This window comes from Camelus bactrianus, chromosome 15, assembly GCF_048773025.1.
Source record: "Camelus bactrianus isolate YW-2024 breed Bactrian camel chromosome 15, ASM4877302v1, whole genome shotgun sequence".
Classification (NCBI taxonomy): Eukaryota; Metazoa; Chordata; class Mammalia; order Artiodactyla; family Camelidae; genus Camelus; species Camelus bactrianus.
The window spans coordinates 68,224,842-68,244,290 of record NC_133553.1 but is presented as its reverse complement, the minus strand read 5'-3'; the positions used below and the strand labels follow the sequence as shown (position 1 = coordinate 68,244,290).

Genomic DNA, 19,449 nt, shown 5'->3' with positions numbered 1-19,449 from the left:
ATGTTTTTGTTTTTCTCAGACATTTGCCCAGGAGTGGAATTGCTGGGCCATATGGTGGTTCTATTTTTAGGTTTTTGAGAAACCTCCATATTGTTCTCCATGGTGGCTGCACCAATTTACATTCCCCCCAACAGTGTACAAAGGTTCCCTTTTCTCCACGTCCTTGCCAGCATTTGTTATTGGTGTTCTTTTTGGTGATGGCCATTCTGACAAGTGTGAGATGATGTCTTATTGTGATTTTGATTTGCATTCCCCTGGTATTAGTGATGTTAGACAATTTTTCATGTTCCTGAGGGCCATCTGCATGTCCTCTTTTGTAAAAATGTCTGTTCAGTTCTTCTGCCCATATTTTAAATGGGTGGGTTGGTTGGTTGGTTGCTTGCTTGCTTTTTAATTGAAGTACAGTTGATTTGAAATGTTGTATTCATTTCCGGTGTGCAGCACGGATGGACTTGGAGGGCATTGTGCTAAGTGAAATAAGTGAGACAGAGAAAGACAAATACTGCAAGGTACCACTTACATGTGGAATCTAAAAAAAAAATACAATAAACTAGTGAATATAACAGAAAAGAAACAGACTCACAGATGTAGAGAAGGAACTAGTTCATGGTTACCAGCGGGGAGAGGGGAGGGGGAGGGGCAGGATGGAGGTGGAGGATTAAGAGGTACAAACTGTCAGGTATAAAATGAGCTGCAAGGCTGTGCTGTACAACGTGGGGAGTAGAGCCCGTATTTTACACTAACTACAAATGGACTATAACCTTTAAAACTTTGTGACTCACTATATTGTATACCTGTAACGTATCATACTACATCAACTATATTCAGTTAAGAAATATGATATTGTAAAATAAATACATAAACAAATTTTAAAAATGGTTAAAAAATTTCATGTGTATGCGTGTTTGTTTTAGGTTTAGATCTGTTCCTGTTCTAATGGTCTGTTTCTCTGTCCCAACATCAACACCACATTGCCTTAATTACTCTAACTTTAATATAAGCACAGCCACCTCCTCAACTACGTTCTTTTTCTTCAGGAGTTCTTGAAATGTGGCTCATGTGAGTGAGGAAATCAATTTTAAATTTTAATTTAAATTAAATTCAATATAAGTAAAAAATATATACAATCCAGGTATTAGAAAACTTTTAAGTATGTTTGAAATAAGTTCCACACATGAATCTAGTTTTTCAATTGTGAATTTAATGAAATCTAAATGAGATACAATATTACCAATGAAAATACACCATATGAATAGAAATAATGTGCCAAATGCACACACGATTTCAAATGACTTAGTACAAAAATGTAAATTAGTTCAGTGATATATTTGTATTTATTACATTTTGAAATAGCAATATTTTGAATATCTTGTTAAAATTAATTTTACTTGTTTCTTTTTACTTTTTAAAATTATGGCTGCCAGAAGATTTATGACATGTGTGCCTGGCTTATATGAAATTTAATGTTAACAAATTTCTTCAAAAAATTTCAGAACAATTTAGTAGCATATTTCTCAAAGACAATTTAAAAATTTACATTTCATTTCTTGGTCAGTCCTGGTATAGCTAATATAGATGCTTCCCTCCCTGAATCTGTCCTCCCCCACTCCTGGCTTTGTCACCTTTGATTTGCTTTCTGCCTTTATCCAATCCCCTCTGCAAGCCTCTCAGCCTGTAAACCATCTCCTTTCTCTGAGAAACAGTTTTCCTTTCTTTAAGGGGAGGTTTGCACCTCTTGGTTCCTGCCCATGTTCTAGAATGCCTAGCAGGTCCACTCAGATGAGCACAGACGTTCTCTTCTGTTTAGTATCACAGGTTGGGAGGATGGGCTCTAGTCATGCAAACTGGAGTTTTGGGTCCTTGGGGTCTTGTTGCAGTTCCCCATCATAAAGGGCGTCAGGCTGGCACCTAAGAAAAAACACATAAGACAAAGGCAATATTAGTTTTCTCTGAAGACCATTCAGCCTAAACCATTTGTCTTCTATTTGCATGTCTAGTCCTTTAGACTCAGTGGGTCCCCTTTTCATGGTGCTGAAGAGGATTTGATCTTTCCTGCATCACTACCAAATTCTACTTGAGGCCTGGCATCTTCATATGAAAACTCAGCACATCTGTTAAAGGTTGTTAAAGCACTCAAGGATGCCGATTCTCAACATTTCTATTCAACATAGTACTGGAGGCCCCAGCCACAGCAATCGGAAAAGAAAAAGAAATAGAAGGGATCCAAACTGGAAGGGCAGAGGAACACTGTCACTGTATGCACATAACAGGATACCCTGTGAAGAAAACCCTAAAGACTCCACACAAAAACTGTTGGAACTAATAAACGAATTCAGCAAGGTAGCAGCATACAGGAGCAATACACAGAAGTCTGTTGCCTTTCTTTACACTAACAATGACATATCAGAAAAGAAAAGTAAAACTAAAATTCCATTTATAATTGCACCCCCTCCCAAAAAACCCATAGGAATAAACCTAACCAAGGATGTGAAAGACCTAGATGCTGAGAATAAAACATTGATAAAGGAAATTGAAGACAATACAAAGAAAGGGAAAGATATCCCCTGCTCTTGGATCAGAAGAATTAATATTATGGTCATACTACCCAAAGTATCTACAGATTTAATGTAATCTTTATCAAGTTACCCATGGCATTTTTCACAGAGCTAGAACAAATAATCCTAAAATTTATATGGAACCACAAAAGACCCAGAATTGCTAAAGCTGTACAAAGACTGCTAAAAAACAAAGATGGAGGCACAACCCTCCCAGATTTTAGACAATACTACAAAGCTACAGTAATCAAAACAGCATGTTTTGGCACACACACACACACACACACACACACACACACACACACAAAGACATATAGATGAATGGAACAGAATAGAGAGCCCAGAAGTAAACCCACACACCTATGGTCACTTAATCTTCAACAAAGGGCGTGAGAATACACAATGGAGAAAAGACAGTCTCTTCAGCAAGTGGTGCTGGGACAGCTGGACAGCCCCATGTAAACCAATGAAGTTAGAACACTCCCTCACACCATACACAAAAATAAACTCAAAATGGTTTAAAGACTTAAATATAAGACATGACCCCAAAAAAGCTCCTAGAAGAGAACATAGGCAAAACATTCTCAGACACAAATTGTAGTGATACTTTCACAGATCAGCCTCCCAAGGCAAAAGAAATCAAAGCCAAAATAAACAAATGGCACCTAATCAAACTTAAAAGCTTTTGGACTCAGAAGACAGCTCCAGCTCAAATTAAAAATATACACTGGAAAAAATTTCAAGGCAGATCAATAGGTACTAATATGGACAACCTCCAAGACGTATTGTCCACTGAAGATAAAAAACAAGGTTCAGGACAATGTGTACAGGAAGCTGTTTTTTGTATCTGGAGTGCTTACATTTTCAGAGACTGACTCTGGAACCACAAACAAAAATACTGGCATCAGATTTCTTTGGGTAAGGGCCTTGGGGACGGGATGAATGAGAAACGTACCTCTGTTTTTAAAAATGTGCTTATTCACAGTAATCAAAAGCTAGAAACCACCCAAAAGTCCATGAATGGTTGAATGGATAAACGAAATGTGGTCTATCCATACAATGGAATGTTGTTCAGCTTTGAACAGGACATGATGACACTTGCTACAAGGTGAGTGAATTTTGAAGAGATAAGTCAGACACAAAAGGACAAATATTGTATGATTCTATTCATACGAGGTACTTAGAATAAATACTCAAATTCATAGAGGAAGAAAGTAGAATGCTCGTTACCAGGGACTAGCGTGGGGGAAGAAAAGGGAGTTAGTGTTTAACAGACAGAGTTTCAGGATGGAAAGATGAGAAAGTTCTGGAGATGGACAGTGATGATGGTTGTGCAATAATGTCAATGTACTAGGTGCCAACAAACTGTACACTTAAAAATGGTTCAAATGGTAAGTTTTATGTTCTGTATGTTTAATCAGAATAAAAATATGTGTACACAGTGCCTTTAAATTTATTTTTAACAACTTTTCTTTTTAATTGAAAGGGACAGAGGCCATTTCTACTAAAATTATAGATGTCTTTAATATATGGCACAGGTGAATCCTACAGATACACCTGCTTATACATGGAATGTCACACGTACATTGCAGCATTGTTTGCAATAGCAAAAGACTAGGAATAAAGTATCCCACTGGAAAAGGCTGGTTAATTGTGTGTATCCATGCAGCAGAGTACCCCGCAGCTGAAAAAAAAAGAATGAGGAAGATCTCTATTTACTGATTTAGAAAGAGCTCCAGGATATATTGTTAAGTGAACGAATGTAAGATACAGCTGTACTCAGTATGCTGCCTTTGGCATAAAAAATGGGAGGAGTCATAGGCAGAACACTCTTGGACATAAATCACAGCAATGTATTTTCTGAACTAGCTCCTAGAGTAATGGAAATAAAAGCCAAAATAAATAAATGGGATCTAAATAAAATTAAAAGCTTTTGCACAGCTAAGGATACCATCAGCAAAACGAAAAGACAACCTACAGTATGGGAGAACATATTTGCAAATATTGTGCAAATGATGTGACCAACAAGGGACTAACTTCCAAAATACACAAAAAGCTCATACACCTTAATATATTAAAAAAAACAAACAAACAAGCAACCTAATCAAAAAATGGACAGATGACCTAAATAGACATTTCTCCAAAGAAAACATAGAGATGGCCAACAAGCACAAGAAAAATTGCTCAACATCACTAATTGTTAGAGAAATGCAAATCAAAACTACAATATTGCCTCACACAGGTCAGAATGGCCATAATTAAAAAGTCCACGAACAATAAATGCTGGTGAGGGTGTGGAAGAAAAAGGAACCCTCCTACACTGTTGGTGGGAGTATAAATTGGTGCAGCCACTATGGAGAACCGTATGCAGGTTCCTTAAAAAACTAAAAATAGACTTACCATATGACCCAGCAACCCCACTTCTGGGCATACATCCAGAGAAAAATATAATTCAGAAAGACACATGCACCCCAATGTCCACAGCAGCACTATTTACAATAACCAAGACATGGAAACAACCCAAATGTCCATCAACAGATGATTGGATAAAGAAGATGTGATATACATATACAATGGAATACTACTCAGCCATAAAAAAGAATAAAATAATGCCATTTGCAGCAACATGGATGGGCCTGGAGGTTGTCATTCCAAGTGAAGTCAGTCAGAAAGAGAAAGAAAAACGCCATATGACATCGCTTATATGTGGAATCTAAATATATATATATGTTTAAAGTACTGAAAGAAAAAAAACACCATACAAGAATACTCTATCCAGCAAAGTTACACTTTAGTAATGAAGGAGAGATAAAACTTTCCCAGACAAACAATAGCTCAGGAAAATCATCACCAAAACATAGAGAATTTTCTTGGTTTTGTATAAATATTCAAATCCAAGCAGGAATGTTTAAGAACTTCTGGGGTACAGACAGCGATGCCCTGAAGTCAGCATGCACCAGCTCATGAGAACCTACTGTTAAATTTTCAGAAATTTTGCAAGCCAGTTTTTTAAAATTCACATTCCAAAAAAATAAATTACGTACCCTTAAAAATAAATTTCTTCTTTAGCTAAAGTTTTTCTACAGACAAAAGGCAGGTCAAGGACATGGAGATGGAGGGGGAGTTCTGTCCTGGGAAGGTCCCATAGGGTCTTGCTCCATTTCAGAAGGACTTATCCAAAATACATAAAGAACTTGTACAAGTCACAAAGAAAATGACAGAAAATGAGGTTTTTTAAATGAGCAGAAGATCTGAAGAGGCACCTCATAGTAGAAAATACTCAAATGAGCAATTAACTTCTGGAAGCCAAAATAGGAAACAACTGCAGACATAAGAATGACTAAAATTTAAAAAGTCTGAAAATTTAAAACAAGAAGAAATGGGAGGAGTAAGATTATATATTCATATTTGCCAAGCGAGAACCAGTAACAAGGGTTACGTGCGGTGTGCAAGGAAGAAGGAATGGATGGGAAGAGGGGTGAGGAGAGGTTTCTCAGTGCACAGTCTTCACGTTGTTTTGATTTCTGAATCACGCCAATGCATTTCTATCAAGAATAAGAACAAGAAATAGAAGATGAAATGAGGGAAAAGGGGGCAGTGGTGGAGAGGTTGCCCAGTTCCTCCTTTCTACCATTAACTCCCCACCTCCATCCCACCAACAACTTCATGGATCTCTCAGGTTGTGTTTCATTTTGAGGTTAACTGGGATAAACATAACCCTCCAATAGCTCTCTCTCTTTACATGGATTCACTTAATATTCCTAACAACCTAATCAGGTAGACTCTATCACTAACATCCTCATTTTACAAAAGAGCAAACAGAGGCTGTGAGAGGTTAAGTCACCGGCCTAAGATCTCACGCAGCCAGTAAATCGAATTTGAACCCATTGTCTATCAAATCCTGGCTCTCCTAACATCCTTGTACAAATATCTCTGAACATTTGCTCTGTTAATTTTTTCATCACTTTTGGCTACATTATTAGAAGCGGGTGAACTGGGTCAAAGAACTTGCACTTTTAATGTTTTCTTTGCTTTTTTTTAAATTAAAGAATCCAAAATGTCATTATGTAAATTTGCATTATTTTACATTTCCACCATAAGGGCGTGAGAATGCCTGTATCTTCATACGATAGGCAATATAGAGCAGCAGCAAAATTTAATCTTCTCCTTAAGCTACCTGACGAAATATGGTTTATCACTATTGTTTTCATTAGCTGCTTAGTACTGAAAAGCTCAGCGATCCTCTGGGGGACCCACCGGCCCAACGCAAGGGCGCTCCCCGGCGCTTGTGCGCCGTCCGCGCCCGCCTGGGGAGTGCGCCGGCCGCCGCGCGCCGCCCTCCTCTGGGCCCTAATCGGGTTCCCAGGCGCAGTGCGCACGCGCGCGCTTCGCCCCAGGCGTCCAGCTTTGTGCCTGATCGCTGTCTCCACGGCCGCGTCCGGGGGGCAGCTTTTAACCCGGGCTGGTCTTCGGGGAAGAGCAGCGTGTCCCCCGGACCCAGCGCGCCTCTGGGCCTCAGCGGCGAGAGGGCCCGGGGCGGGGAGCCTGCGGGTGTCGGGCGGCGCGTCGGGCAGCCCACGCGGGCGGGGCGGGCCCCCCGCTCGGGCCTGGGCGTCTGTCGCCGGTGGGGCCGGAGCCCGGCGCGGACCCCCTGGCAGGACAGGTACGGAGGCGGTGACGCTGGCAACCGTCTCCTCCCCACCCCGTGTCGGCGAGGCTCCCGGCGGTGCACTGGGGGCTCGGCGCGCGGCGGGGCGCGGCCGGGAGCCGGGGGCGCGGGGCGGGGGCTTCGGGGATGGAGGCCCGCGGCGGGGGTGGGCGCCCGCCTGCGTCTGGGCCGGTCCCACCCGCCCGAGCGCCCTAGCCTGGCGGTGTTCTCCCGGGGTCAGAGTGCTTGTGCCTCCCAGTTCTTCCGAAACTGCCAGGGTTCCTCTCCATTCCTGGGAGCGTCCGAGGCACCCCTGAGCCCACTTCGAGCTACAGGTTTCCTGTGGGGCACATGGTTGAGAAGTTGTGTCAAACGGGGGAAAAAAAAACCCAAAACAACATAACAAAAACACAGCCCAGATAGAGGATTCAAGCTTCGGGGTCTGGATGTGCGTTTAGTGTGTTTGTTTCCCATTCACTCCTGGGACCCGCCTTACCTGGAAGGATCATCTTGCGAGTCCCCCCAATGAAATCACTCAGACGAGGAACTCCGCTGTTGTTAAAGAGGCGGTGATGTGGAAACTTGCCTTCATTTTTACAGTGAGCAGAGCAGCACGCCCATACTGACGACTTACGAATACAGTGTGCTTAAGGTCCTGAGAGTCGAGGAGCTCTGAGGTGGAGACTGACACTCTTAACCTGACGCAGTGCCAAAGCCCAAGCCACGGGACGTTAAGGATAGTAGTTAACGGTAACTGTTTTCAAAAGGCGTTTTGTGCTCAAATATGTTTAGAAACTTCATGGTTAAAGTTTTCTCTACTGTAGAATGTTTCAGTCTTCAGTATGCTAATGATATTTACCTTGAACTTCCCACTGGAAGTAAACAGTATGGAGAGTTTCCCAGGTTTGAATGGAAAATACTGTTTTTCTTGGGCACTGCTTCTGTTTAACATATGAAACGGTTTGGGAAATGGAGTTCCAGCATCGGCAACTCAAGGTTTGGAAGGGTGTAGTGTAGGTCAGTGCTTTTTGAACTTTAGTGGCGCATGCATATGCCTGAGCTAGCCTGCTGGAAAATGAGAAAGCCTGGACACCCTGTCACTTAGCCAACTGGACAACATGTGGAAAGGCTGAGACCAAAGGGGCTGCCTAGCCCAGCTCAGGCTAAGCTGCTGACCCACAGACTCATTAGCTAAAAAGAGTTTATTATTAATTTTTGGTTGTTTTTTATGCAACATTCTCGTGGCACTAGATAAATGAAACAGTAGCAACCCCGAAAAAGACTGAATAGAGCAGAGCCATTACATCCACCAACGCCGTCGGGTTCCCAAAGCGATTAGGTTTTTCTGTGCTGTCACCGTGAGACTTCCGGGTTTGCACGTTACTGCAGTGGAGCCAGTCCTTCCTGACTGATCCACAGGAAGCAGATCACAGGCCCCCTGCCCGCCCCAGTGCCTCAGAGACCTGAGCAGAGGGGAGGCGGTAGGTAAACTGGAAGCAAGGGAGAGCGACTAGCCTGTAGATCATGGAGAAGAAGAACTGGCCCGTCTTCTGGAAGCCCACGCGCTGGTAGAGGGCCAGGGCGGAGTACTGCAGCGCACTGGTGCTGAGGACCACTTCACGGTAGCCCTGGTCCCGTGCGAACTGCAGGACCGCCCTGACCAGTGCTTTCACGATCCCCTGACCGCGGTGCTCCGAGGCCCCACAGGTGAAACAGCTCCAACTGCTCCTTTCGCACGGCGTGCTTCTTGACAGGCAGTGCTCCCACCATGCCCACCACCTGCCCCTCGGACTCCGCCACCCAGAAGCAGGAACCACTCTCACTGAAGTAGGATTTGCTGATGTCAGACATGTCTGTGTGCAAAGACATGACTTTACACTGGATCCAAGGGTATTTGGCAAGGAACGTCAGGGCAGCTAGGAGGCCGAGGCTGGCCACGAGGGCCAGGACCCAGGCGCCAGAGACCAGGAATAGGGCGAAGGGCCCTCCAAGCAAGAGCACAAGGGTTCGGGGCAGCTTCAGGATGTGGCGGAAGGCAGTGGGGGTGTGCTCAGTCATCCCTTCGGAGAACAAGGCCACGACCCGTTTGCGGTCACTTTCCCTGTATTTGCGGATGTGGTAAGGAGCCATGGGAGGCTTCTGTGTCTGAATCTCGAAGTTCAGGAGGAGAGCCAGGCTTCCCTGTACACCTTCCCAGCAGCCTTGGGGGAGAGAGAGGAAGCCAGGTGAGTGGCCCCATCCTCCCACCTCCCAGGAGCGGGCAGCTCTGCTCAAGGATGTGTCTTTCTGCTTCTACCCAAGAGAATGTGGCCACAGCCACTGGCAGAAGGCGTCGGGTTAGAGAGACCTGCGTTTGATGCCGGCTCCGCGCGCAACCTTGGGTGTGTTACATAATCCCTCTGAGACCCACCTTCTGAAGTTGTGAGGATTTAATAAAATAACATGTATAAGCTCAAGGCCTCCTCCCCTCCCCTCTCTCCCTTTTTGCTCACTCTCCTCTCAGCTTCTCCACACATGGGGGTGCAGCATGCTGCAGCCAAGCCTGTCCCCCACCCTTTGGTCCCTCTCCCAGGGACTGCACACTGCAAGACTCCTGTGTTTCCAAACACAAGTTTCAGCAAAGGCTCCTTCCCCCTCGATGGCAAATTTTTAGGCTGTTGAGGTGGCATAAGAGCCAAACACCAAACATGGCCAAGCCTTGAGAGCCAGAGGAGGGTCTGGAGCTCCAGGCCGCACTCAGAGCACTGTCCTTCCACCCGCGTCCTCTCACCTGCACAAGAGCCTTGAGTGTCCAGGGCAGCCTCAGCCTCGCCTCTGTCCTCAGCCTCTGACTGGCATCCAAGAGAGAGTGTGCAGAGCCCGCTCCACTTCTGGGGATCAGGGCCTGGAGGGCCACCCCACTGGCTGACTCTGCACGTTCGTTAATCATAAACCCCAGGATGAAGGAGCCAGGCTGTGATAGCCCAGGCAGCCAGTTCTCGATTCTCTGATCACTGGGGGATTAGCCTGGAGTGAGCGCCACAGGGTCTGGGACCGCTCATGGGTCCTTACGCTTGTGGATGGCCGACACTCCCCCACCATGGCAGCTCACCTGGCACCTTGGTGCGCTCTGCTGTCCACCTCGGCCCCTCCACACCGCTGCTGTGGACCTAGGGAATGCTCCTCTCCTCCTGTGCTCTATCATCACAGGCCGGAGTCCAAGTCCGCTGGCTCAGCACACAAGGTCCTTCACAGCAGGGCGAGGATGGCAGGGGCCTGGCCATGCAGGGCCTATCATCAGGTTAAGGAGTTTGGAGTCTTTTCCAGGAGCAGCAGGAGGCCACTGCTGTGCTTTTAGCTGAGGAGAACCGTAACCAGAGACGGGGGTGCGTGTATGTGGTTCATGTGTGTTACTCTCCCTGCACGTGCAGACTGGTTTGGAGGAGGTGGAAATGGAAGCATATAGCCCCCGCCCCCCAGAGGCTAGTGCAGCAATCCAGGCAGAAGAAGGGCCTCTAGGTACAGGTATGCAGGTTGCTCACTGCGCAAGAACACCTTGGCAAGGAGGGCAAGTGGGGACTAGAATCAAGCCTGCTCTGCTCACCAGACCACGAGCTCTGGCACAGAGCTGAGTCTGGCCAAAGAAAAAGTCACCTTTTTCTTACTTGCTCAAAGGCATTGCTGCCCCCTGAACTGTGCGTCCGATAGGTTGTGTCTGTGTGAAGGAGGGTTGCCTTGTTCTGTGTTCACAAAGAGCCATGTAGGCCGGCAGGAGTTAGGAGAGAAGTCAGTGGCTTGGGTGTGACCTGGCCTGCTTGGAGGTATATTTTAGGGGCGGAAATGGCAGGAGTTAGTGACTCTCCAAGGATGGAGGACGGGTCAGCAATGGCAGCCAGGTTTCTGGCAGGAGCATCTAGGAGGACACTGGGGAGAGACCAGGCTAGGAGAGAAAGATCATGACAGCCCCAGAGGTGTCATCCTGGCAGCTGGAATCCAGGGCTGGTGGCTGAAGGCTGCCGAAGCTCCAGATCTTTGGCACCCGGCAAGGCCACAAAGGTTTACCAGCCCGGGTGCTAAGCCATGGGTGTGTTACATCCTTTTCAGTACACTTTTAACATTTTCTTTAAATATTTCAATGATAAGCAAAATTTGAACTAGGACTCCAAAATGCAGTCGAGTATCCTTAATGAGTCTCTAATATTAACCAGTCAGAAACCAAATGGTCAAGCTGAGGGGCCAGAGGTCTGTGATCTGTCCCTGCCCTCTCTTTCCTGTATTCTCACCTGGCTTCTGTGGCTCCCTCAACACCCATGGCCTGGGTTTACCTTCAGGCCTTTCACCTTTGCTCATAGCCTTGAACAGTGGTGACAAGGATTTACTGACATGGAAAAACAATTGTCAAAAGAGAGCACCAAGCTGTGAAATGTTATGAAATAGTATGTTTTCATTCATTTTTTGGAAAAACATAACAAAAGTAATTTATACCCAGCAGTATGCAGAGAGAAGGTCTGAATGGTTAGACCAGACGTCAGCAGCGGTCTCTCCGGATGGAGGATCTGTGGGCGATTCTGTGTAAGAGGTGAAGTCTGGGAGTCTCAGCCCAGGCTCGTGGCGCTGCTTTCAGATGATGAACCTGAGGCTTGGGGGTCTACCTGCCTCTGCCTCTGCCAGCTCTTGAGTCTAAAGAGACCCCAGTAAGATTGGGCGCTCCTACAGCTAAGGCAGGTGTGTCATTTTATTCCATTATTTTATTTTTAATTAACTATTTGCATGTGTACAATTCAGTGGCATTTAGTACATTCACAATGTTGTGTAACCACCACTTCTATCTATATAAAGCATTTTCATCGCCCCTTAGGCAGCAGGCAGGCAGTCCCTATTTCCCCCTCCCCTGAGCCCCGGGCAGCCTGCCTTCTGTCTCTGTGCACTGCCTGTTCTGGTTGTTTCGTTTAAATGGAGCCATGCAGCATGGGAGCTTTTACTTTCAGCTTCGTTCACTCCATTTTCAAGGTTCACCCATGTTCTGCCATGTGTCAGTACTGCGTTGCTGTTTCTTTGTAACACCTTTATTGTGGTATGATTCCTGCACAGTAAACCACACATATTTCAGAGGTACAGTTTGATGAAGTTTGATAGATGTGTACACCCATGAAGCCACCACCACAATCAAGACAGCTAACATTTTCATCACTCCCCAAGAGGTGCAGTTTTCAAACTCCTGATTTATCCCTTCCCACCCCCTTTATCCCCTGGTAGCCATAAGTTTGTTCTCTATGCTTCTAAGTCTGTTTCTGTTTTGCAGATAATTTCAGTAGTGTCCTTTTTTTTTTTTAGATTCCACATATAGGTGATATCATACGGTATTTTCCCTTCTGTTTCTGGCTTACTTCACTTAGAATGACAATCTCCAGGTCCACCCATGTTGCTGCAAATGGCATTATTTTATTCTTTTTTATGACTGAGTAGTATTCCAGTCTCTCTCTCTCCCTCTCCCTCTCCCTCTCTCTCTCTCTCTCTCTCTCTCTCTCTCTCTCTCTCTATATATATATATATATATATATATACATACACCACATCTTCTTTATCCAGTTATCTGTCGATGGACATTTGGGTTGTTTCCCTGTCTTAGCTATTGTAAATAGTGCTGCTGTGAACACTGGGGTACATATGTCTTTTCACATTATATTTTTCTCCTGATATATGCCCAGGAGTGAGAATGATGGATCATATGGTAAGTTTATTTTTAGTTTTTTAGGGAGCCTCCATACTGTCCTCCATTGTGGCTGAACCAATTTTCATTCCCACCAGCAGTGTAGGAGGGTTCCCTTTTCTCCACACCGTCTCCAGCATTTATCTGTGAACTTTTGAATGATGGCCATTCTGACTGTTGTGAGGTGATACCTCAGTGTAGTTTTGATTTGCATTTCTATGATAATTAGTGATGTTGAGCATCTTTTCGTGTGCTTGTTGGCCAAGTATTTCATTGCTTTTTATGGCTGCATAATATTCTATTGTATGGATAGACCACATTTGTTTATCCGTTCATTCACTGGACGTTTGAGTTTTTTCCACCTTTCGGCTGTTGTGAATAGTGCTGCTATGAACATTCTGTACAAGTGTTTCAACACCTGTTTTCAGTTCTTTCAGCATAGACCTAGGAGTGGAATCGCTGGATCACGTGGTCACTCTAACAGTCTGAGGAACTGCCAAACTGTACTTTCGCACCAGCAGTGAGTCTTGTTTTATTATCTGCCTCAGCAGATATGGGTGTGACCTGAGCACTATGCCTGGTGCACACGGAAGAAGAGACAGCTGTTAGTCACCGAGAAGTTAGGTGCCTGACACTGTGAGAAAGGGCTTTTCCCATGCTGTGCTATTTGATGTTCATAACAAGCTAAGCACTAAGGTTGATACTGATGTTTCTGTTTTACTGAGGCCCACAGACCTGAGCTAGCCCACCCAAGGCCCTATAGCACATGGCAGGGTGACCGAAGCCTTGGCAGCTCTGACTCCAAGGCTTCAACATTTTGCTTTTTCCGTGCCACACGCTGACCCCGACAAGCAGGTGTCTGACAAGTGTGGTGAGTTATGGATCCGTGTAAAGCACTGGATGCCAGGAGAACCAGCTTTCCCTGGTGGGAGGCAAGATTCACCTCCAAGCCTCATCACGCCCCTGTCGTTGGTGGTCAGTGATCAGAAGTTGGCCAAATTCCAATATGTGCCTAAGGCTCTGTTCTTTCTTCAAGATCCAACTGAATGCTACCTTCTCCATCAAGATCTCTGACCCCTCCCAACCAGATGGATCTTGTATCTGTTCCCTCTTTTGAAGCCTTTGCACTTCTCATTAAGCACTTATATTGCTATTAGTTACTTGCTTGCCAACATATCATAATTATCAGCTAACTTATTAAAGTTAATTAGATTAGACACCAACAGTTACAAGCACCCTGGCAGATTTATTTTTCTGTTGCCCATAGGAACCTGTTGTAATAGGTAATTACACTGTTGGCATCACTGCTATTCCCAGAGTTGTGGACTTGAGAGCAGCATGTCAGTGAAACCCCAGGCTTCGGTTTATGAAGAACTTGTCTGGTGGACCAGCCCAGCCCAGAGAGGGGCCAGTGAGATGGAACGCAGTCAGGTGGCACTGTGGTTTGGAAATCTCAGAAAGAGGAGGAAAATGTCCTGGACAGAACATCTCCCCTGACCTCTCATCAGGGCTCCCTATAGCCAGCCTCAGGTCAGCGCCCTGGGCTTCCACGGAGAACTCATAACTTAAAGGAGATGAGTGAGGGGAAATAAGAAAATTATTTCAAGGGGAAGGAAAGCGGACTGACAGGTCATCCTTGGCAAGATGTTCAGAAATCCTAGGACAATGATTCCAGCTCTACAGAAATCTTTCTAGTCCAACTGAACCTTTTAACACATTCTCTGAGAAAGGGAGACAGTATTGGGTCCCAACTCTCAAATTAGGGTAACTCGAGCTGATTTTATAGATATAGCTCATTAAAGGGACTAATTATGAAGGTGTGGGTGGGTAGAGGGGAACCAGGCACATTATTGCTCAGAGGGCTGAAGCGAGATGGGAGAGGTGACAGGAACCTGACCCAGGTGTTGAGCAGCGCAGACTGTCCTGGGAGGTCCAGGGCCAAAGCCAGCCTAGGGGACCTATCTTTTCATACTGGAGTTCCCTCAGGATACATGCCCAGGAATGGGATTGCTGGGTCATATGGTAAGTCTCTTTTTAGTCTGTTGAGGAATCTCATACTTTTTATTTTTAATTGAAGTACCATCAGTTACAGTGTATCAATGTCTGGTGTACAGCACAATGTACCAGTCATGCACATACACACATATATTTGTTTTCATTTTTTTCACTAAAGTTTATTACAATATATTGAACGTAGTTCCCTGTGCTATACAGCAGAAAACATTTTTTAAAACCTATTTTTATATATAGCGGCTAACATTTGTAAACCTGAAACTCCCAAATTTATCCCTTCCCACCCTCCTTCCCTGGGAACCATAAGATTGTTTACTGTTTTCCATAACAGCTGCACCACCTACCTTCCCAGCAGTGCAGGAGGGCTCCCTTTTCTCCACATCCTCTCCAGCATTTATCGTTTGTGGACTTTTTTACTGATGGCCATTCTGACTGGTGTGAGGTGATACCTCATCGTAGTTTTGATCTGCATTTCTCTGTTAATTAGTGATACTGAACGTTTTTTCATGTGCCCATTGGCCTTTTATATGTCTTCATGGGAGAACTGCTTGTTTAGGTCTCCTGCCCATTTTTTGATTGGGTTGTTTGTTTTTTTAAGTTGTATGAACTGTTTGTGTATTCTGGAAATTAAGCCCTTGTCGGTTGCATCATTTGTAAATGTTTTTTCCATTCCATAGGTTGTCTGTCTGTTTTTATGGTTTCCTTTGCTGTGCAAATCTTAAGTTTAATTAGGTCCCATTTATTTTTACTTTTTCTTTTGCCTTGGGTTTGGGAGACTGATCTATGAAAATATGAGTACAATTTATGTCTGAGAATGTTTTGCTTCTGTTCTCAAGATTCATGGTGTCCTGTACTATGTTTAAGTCTTTAAGCCGTTTTGAGTTTATTTTTGTGTATGGAGTGAGGGACTGTTGTAACTTCATTGATGTACATGTGGCTGTCCAGTTCTCCCAACACCACTTGAAGAGACTGTCTTTCCTCCATTGCATGTTCTTGCTTCCTTTGTTGAAGACTAACCATAAGCCTGTGGTTTATTTCTGGGCTCTCTGTTCTGTTCCACTGATCCATGTCTGTTTTTGTGCCAGTATCACACTGTTCTGATTACTGTAGTTCTGTAGTTTGTCTGAAGTCTGGGAGGGTTCTACCTCCAGCTTTGTTCTTTTCCTCAGTATTGCTTTGGCAATTCTGGGTCTTCATGATTCCATATAAATTTTGGGATTATTTGTCCTAGTTCTGTGAAAAAATTCCTGGGTAATTCGACAGGAATCACATTAAATCTGTGAACTGTTTTGGGTAGTATGGCCATTTTAACAGTATTAATTCTTCTAATCCAAGAGCATGGGATCTTTCCATTTCTTTAAATAAATCATCTTTAATTCCCTTAATCAGTGTTTTGTAGGTGTCTGTATAATTCATCTCCTTGGTCAGGTTTATTCCTAAGCTTATTTTTTCTTAATATGATTTTAACAGGGATTTGTTTTTACTTTTCTGATATTTCACTGTTAGTGTAAAGAAATGCAACTGATTTCTGTATGTTACTCTCGTATCCTGCTACCTTGCTGAATTCTTTTATCAGCTCTAGTAGTTTTTGTGTGGAGCCTCTGTGGTTTTCTATATATAGTATCATGTCATCCCCATGTAGTGGCAATTTTACCTCTTCGTCTTAGTGACAGTTTGGATCCCTTTTCTTTCTTTTTCTTGTCTGATAGCTATGGCTAGGATTTCCAATACTATGTTGAACAGAAGTGGTGAGAGTGGGCATCCTTGTCTTGTTCCAGATTTTAGTGGGAAGGCTTTCAACTTTTCACCATTGAGTATTATGTTGGCTGTTGAGTTTGCCATAAATAGTTTTTATTATGTTGAGATATGTTCGAGTTTTTATCATAAATGGGTTGGGTGCTGAATTCTATCAAATGCCTTTTCTACACCTATTGAGATGATCATGTGATTTCTGTCCTATCTTTTGTCAGTGCTGTGTATCGCAACTTTGGGTTTAATCTAGTTAATAACAGTATCTGCTTCATATGATGCTGTGAGAATTAAATGAATTCCTGCACGTAAAAACTTGGAACCAGGAGACTTGGTAGGGCAATGCTGGAGTAGCCAGAAATGCAGGAATATGAACAGGTGGATATAAAGTTATTAAGACAGGAACCTAGAATATTGTAGATACCCAATAGATCTTTATCTTTTTAAGTTGAATTTTATCTTTTTAGTTGAGTGTAGTGTAGTTTCTGGTGTGCAGCAGAGTGATTCAGCTATACATTTACATACATAGTCTTTTCCACTGTGGTTTATTACAGGATATTGAATATAGTTCCCTGTGTGATACAGTAGGACCTTGTTGTTTATTTGTTTTGTATATAGTAGTTTGTATTTGCTAATCCCAAACTTCTAATTTATCCACCTACTCCCTTAGTAATCGTAAATTTATTTTCTATGTCTATGAGTCTACTTCTGTTTTGTAAATAGTTCATTTGTGTCATATTTTAGATTCCACATATAAGAGATGTCATATGGTATCTATCTTTCTCTTTCTGACTTACTTCACTTAGTATGATAATCCCTTGGTCCACCCATGTTGCTGCAAATGGCATTATCTCATTCTTTTTTAATGGCTGAGTAGTACTCCATCATGTACACACATACCACAAATTCTTTATCCAGTCATCTGGCGATGAATATTTAGGTTGCTTTCATGTCTTGGCTATTGTAAATAGTGCTGCTGTGAACACTAGGGTACATGGTGTCTTTCTGAATTAGAGTTTTCTCCAGATACGCACCCAGGAGTGGGATTGCTGGATCATATGGTAACTCTATTTTTAGTTTTTTAAGAAACCTCTGTACTATTCTCAATACTGGCTGCACCAATTTATATTTACACTAACACTGTCAAAGGGTTCCCTTTTTTTTCCCCACCCTCTCCAGCATTTGTTTTTTGTAGACTTTTAAATGATGGCCCTTCTGACTGGTATGAGGTGATACTTCACTGTAGTTTTGATTTCCATTTTGCTAGTAATTAGAGATGCTGAGCATATTTTGTGTCTGTTGCCCTTATGTGACATCCAGTAAATGTTTGCAGCCATTCCAATTAGATAAAAATAAAATATATTTGAACAGAAATTGAAGACTAGAAGACAGTGACAAATAATAGTAACAGTGGTTATCTTTAGAATATTAAGAGGCAGGAGTGGGAGTGGTTTTTTTCCTTTGTTACCATTCTATGATTTAAAATTTTCTACAACGTGGACTGCAGCATGTAAATCAATGAAATGAGAACACTCCCTCACACCATACACAAAAATAAACTCAAAATAGCTTAAAGATGTAAACATAAGACACTATAAACCTCTTAGAAAAAAACATAGGCAAAACAATATCTGATATCAATCTTAGCAGTGTTCTCCTAGGGCAGCCTACCCGGGCAACAGAAAATAAAAGCAAAAATAAACAAATGGGACCTAAGTAAACTTAAAAGCTTTTGGACAGCAAAGGAAACCATAAGGAAAACAAACAGACAGTCTACAGAATGGGAGAAACCATTTGCAGACAATGAGACTGACAAGGGCTTAATTTCCAGAATATACAAAGTTGTATTTCCAGCTCATACAACTCAGTAACAACAACAAAAAAGCAAGCAACCCAGTCTAAAAATGGGCAGAAGACCTAAACAACCACTTCTCCAGTGAAGACATACAAATGGCCAATAGGCACATGAAAAAATGCTCAGTATCGCTAATTATCAGAGAAACGCAAATCAAAACTACAGTGAGGTATCACCTCACACCAGTCAGAATGGCCATCATTCAAAAGTCCACAAATGATAAATGCTGGAGAGGCTGTGGAGAACAGGGAACCTTCCTACACTGTTGAGAATATAGTTTGGTGCAGCTGTTCTAGAAAACAGTATGGAGATTCCTTAAAAGACTAAACATAGACTTACCGTATGATCCAGCAATCCCAATCCTGGGCATATATCTAGAAGGAACTTTAATTTGAAAAGATACATGCACCCCAATGTTTCTGGCAGCATTATTGAAAATGGCCATACATGGAAACAACATAAATGTCCATTGACAGATGAGTGGATAAAGAAGTTGTGGTATATTTATACAGTGGAATACTACTCAGCCATAAAAAAGAATGCCATTTGCAACAACATGGATGGGCCTGGAGATTGTCATTCTAAGTGAAGTAAGCCAGAGAGAGAAGGAAAAATACCACATGATATAACTTACATGTGGAATCTTAAAAAAAGACAAATGAACTTATTTACAAAACAGAAACAGACCCACAAACATTGAAAATAAACTTATGATTATGGGGGGGAGGGATAAATTGGGAGTTTGAGATTTGCAGATACTAACTACTATATATAAAATAGATCAACAGCAAGGTCCTACTGTATAGCACAGGGAACTATATTCAACATCTTGTAATAACCTGTAATAAAAATGAATATATATTTATATGTAACTGAATCACTATGCTGTACACCAGATATTAATACAATGTTGTAAACTGAATATACTTAAGTTAAAAAA

The 19,449-nt window shown here is 43.1% G+C and overlaps 1 protein-coding gene and 2 long non-coding RNA genes across 3 annotated transcripts; 1 reads left to right on the top strand and 2 right to left on the bottom strand.

The window, feature by feature from the left end:
• Positions 1 to 1,181: 1,181 nt before the first annotated feature.
• Positions 1,182 to 7,855, bottom strand: LOC141573356 (uncharacterized). The gene is made up of 3 exons (XR_012499032.1): positions 7,700 to 7,855; positions 6,813 to 7,543; positions 1,182 to 1,908 (listed from the first exon to the last, which is right to left on the bottom strand). It is a non-coding gene; the product is annotated as an uncharacterized LOC141573356 (long non-coding RNA).
• On the top strand, positions 7,111 to 12,740 carry LOC141573357 (uncharacterized). Its single transcript, XR_012499033.1, has 2 exons — positions 7,111 to 7,218; positions 7,804 to 12,740. It is a non-coding gene; the product is annotated as an uncharacterized LOC141573357 (long non-coding RNA).
• On the bottom strand, positions 8,529 to 10,105 carry LOC105078088 (N-acetyltransferase 8B-like). The gene is given in 3 exon segments (XM_010966592.3): positions 8,529 to 8,904; positions 8,906 to 9,404; positions 9,974 to 10,105. Coding segments are annotated over 2 exon segments (702 nt in total). The 5' UTR covers positions 9,334 to 9,404; positions 9,974 to 10,105; the 3' UTR covers positions 8,529 to 8,630.
• Positions 12,741 to 19,449: the final 6,709 nt, after the last annotated feature.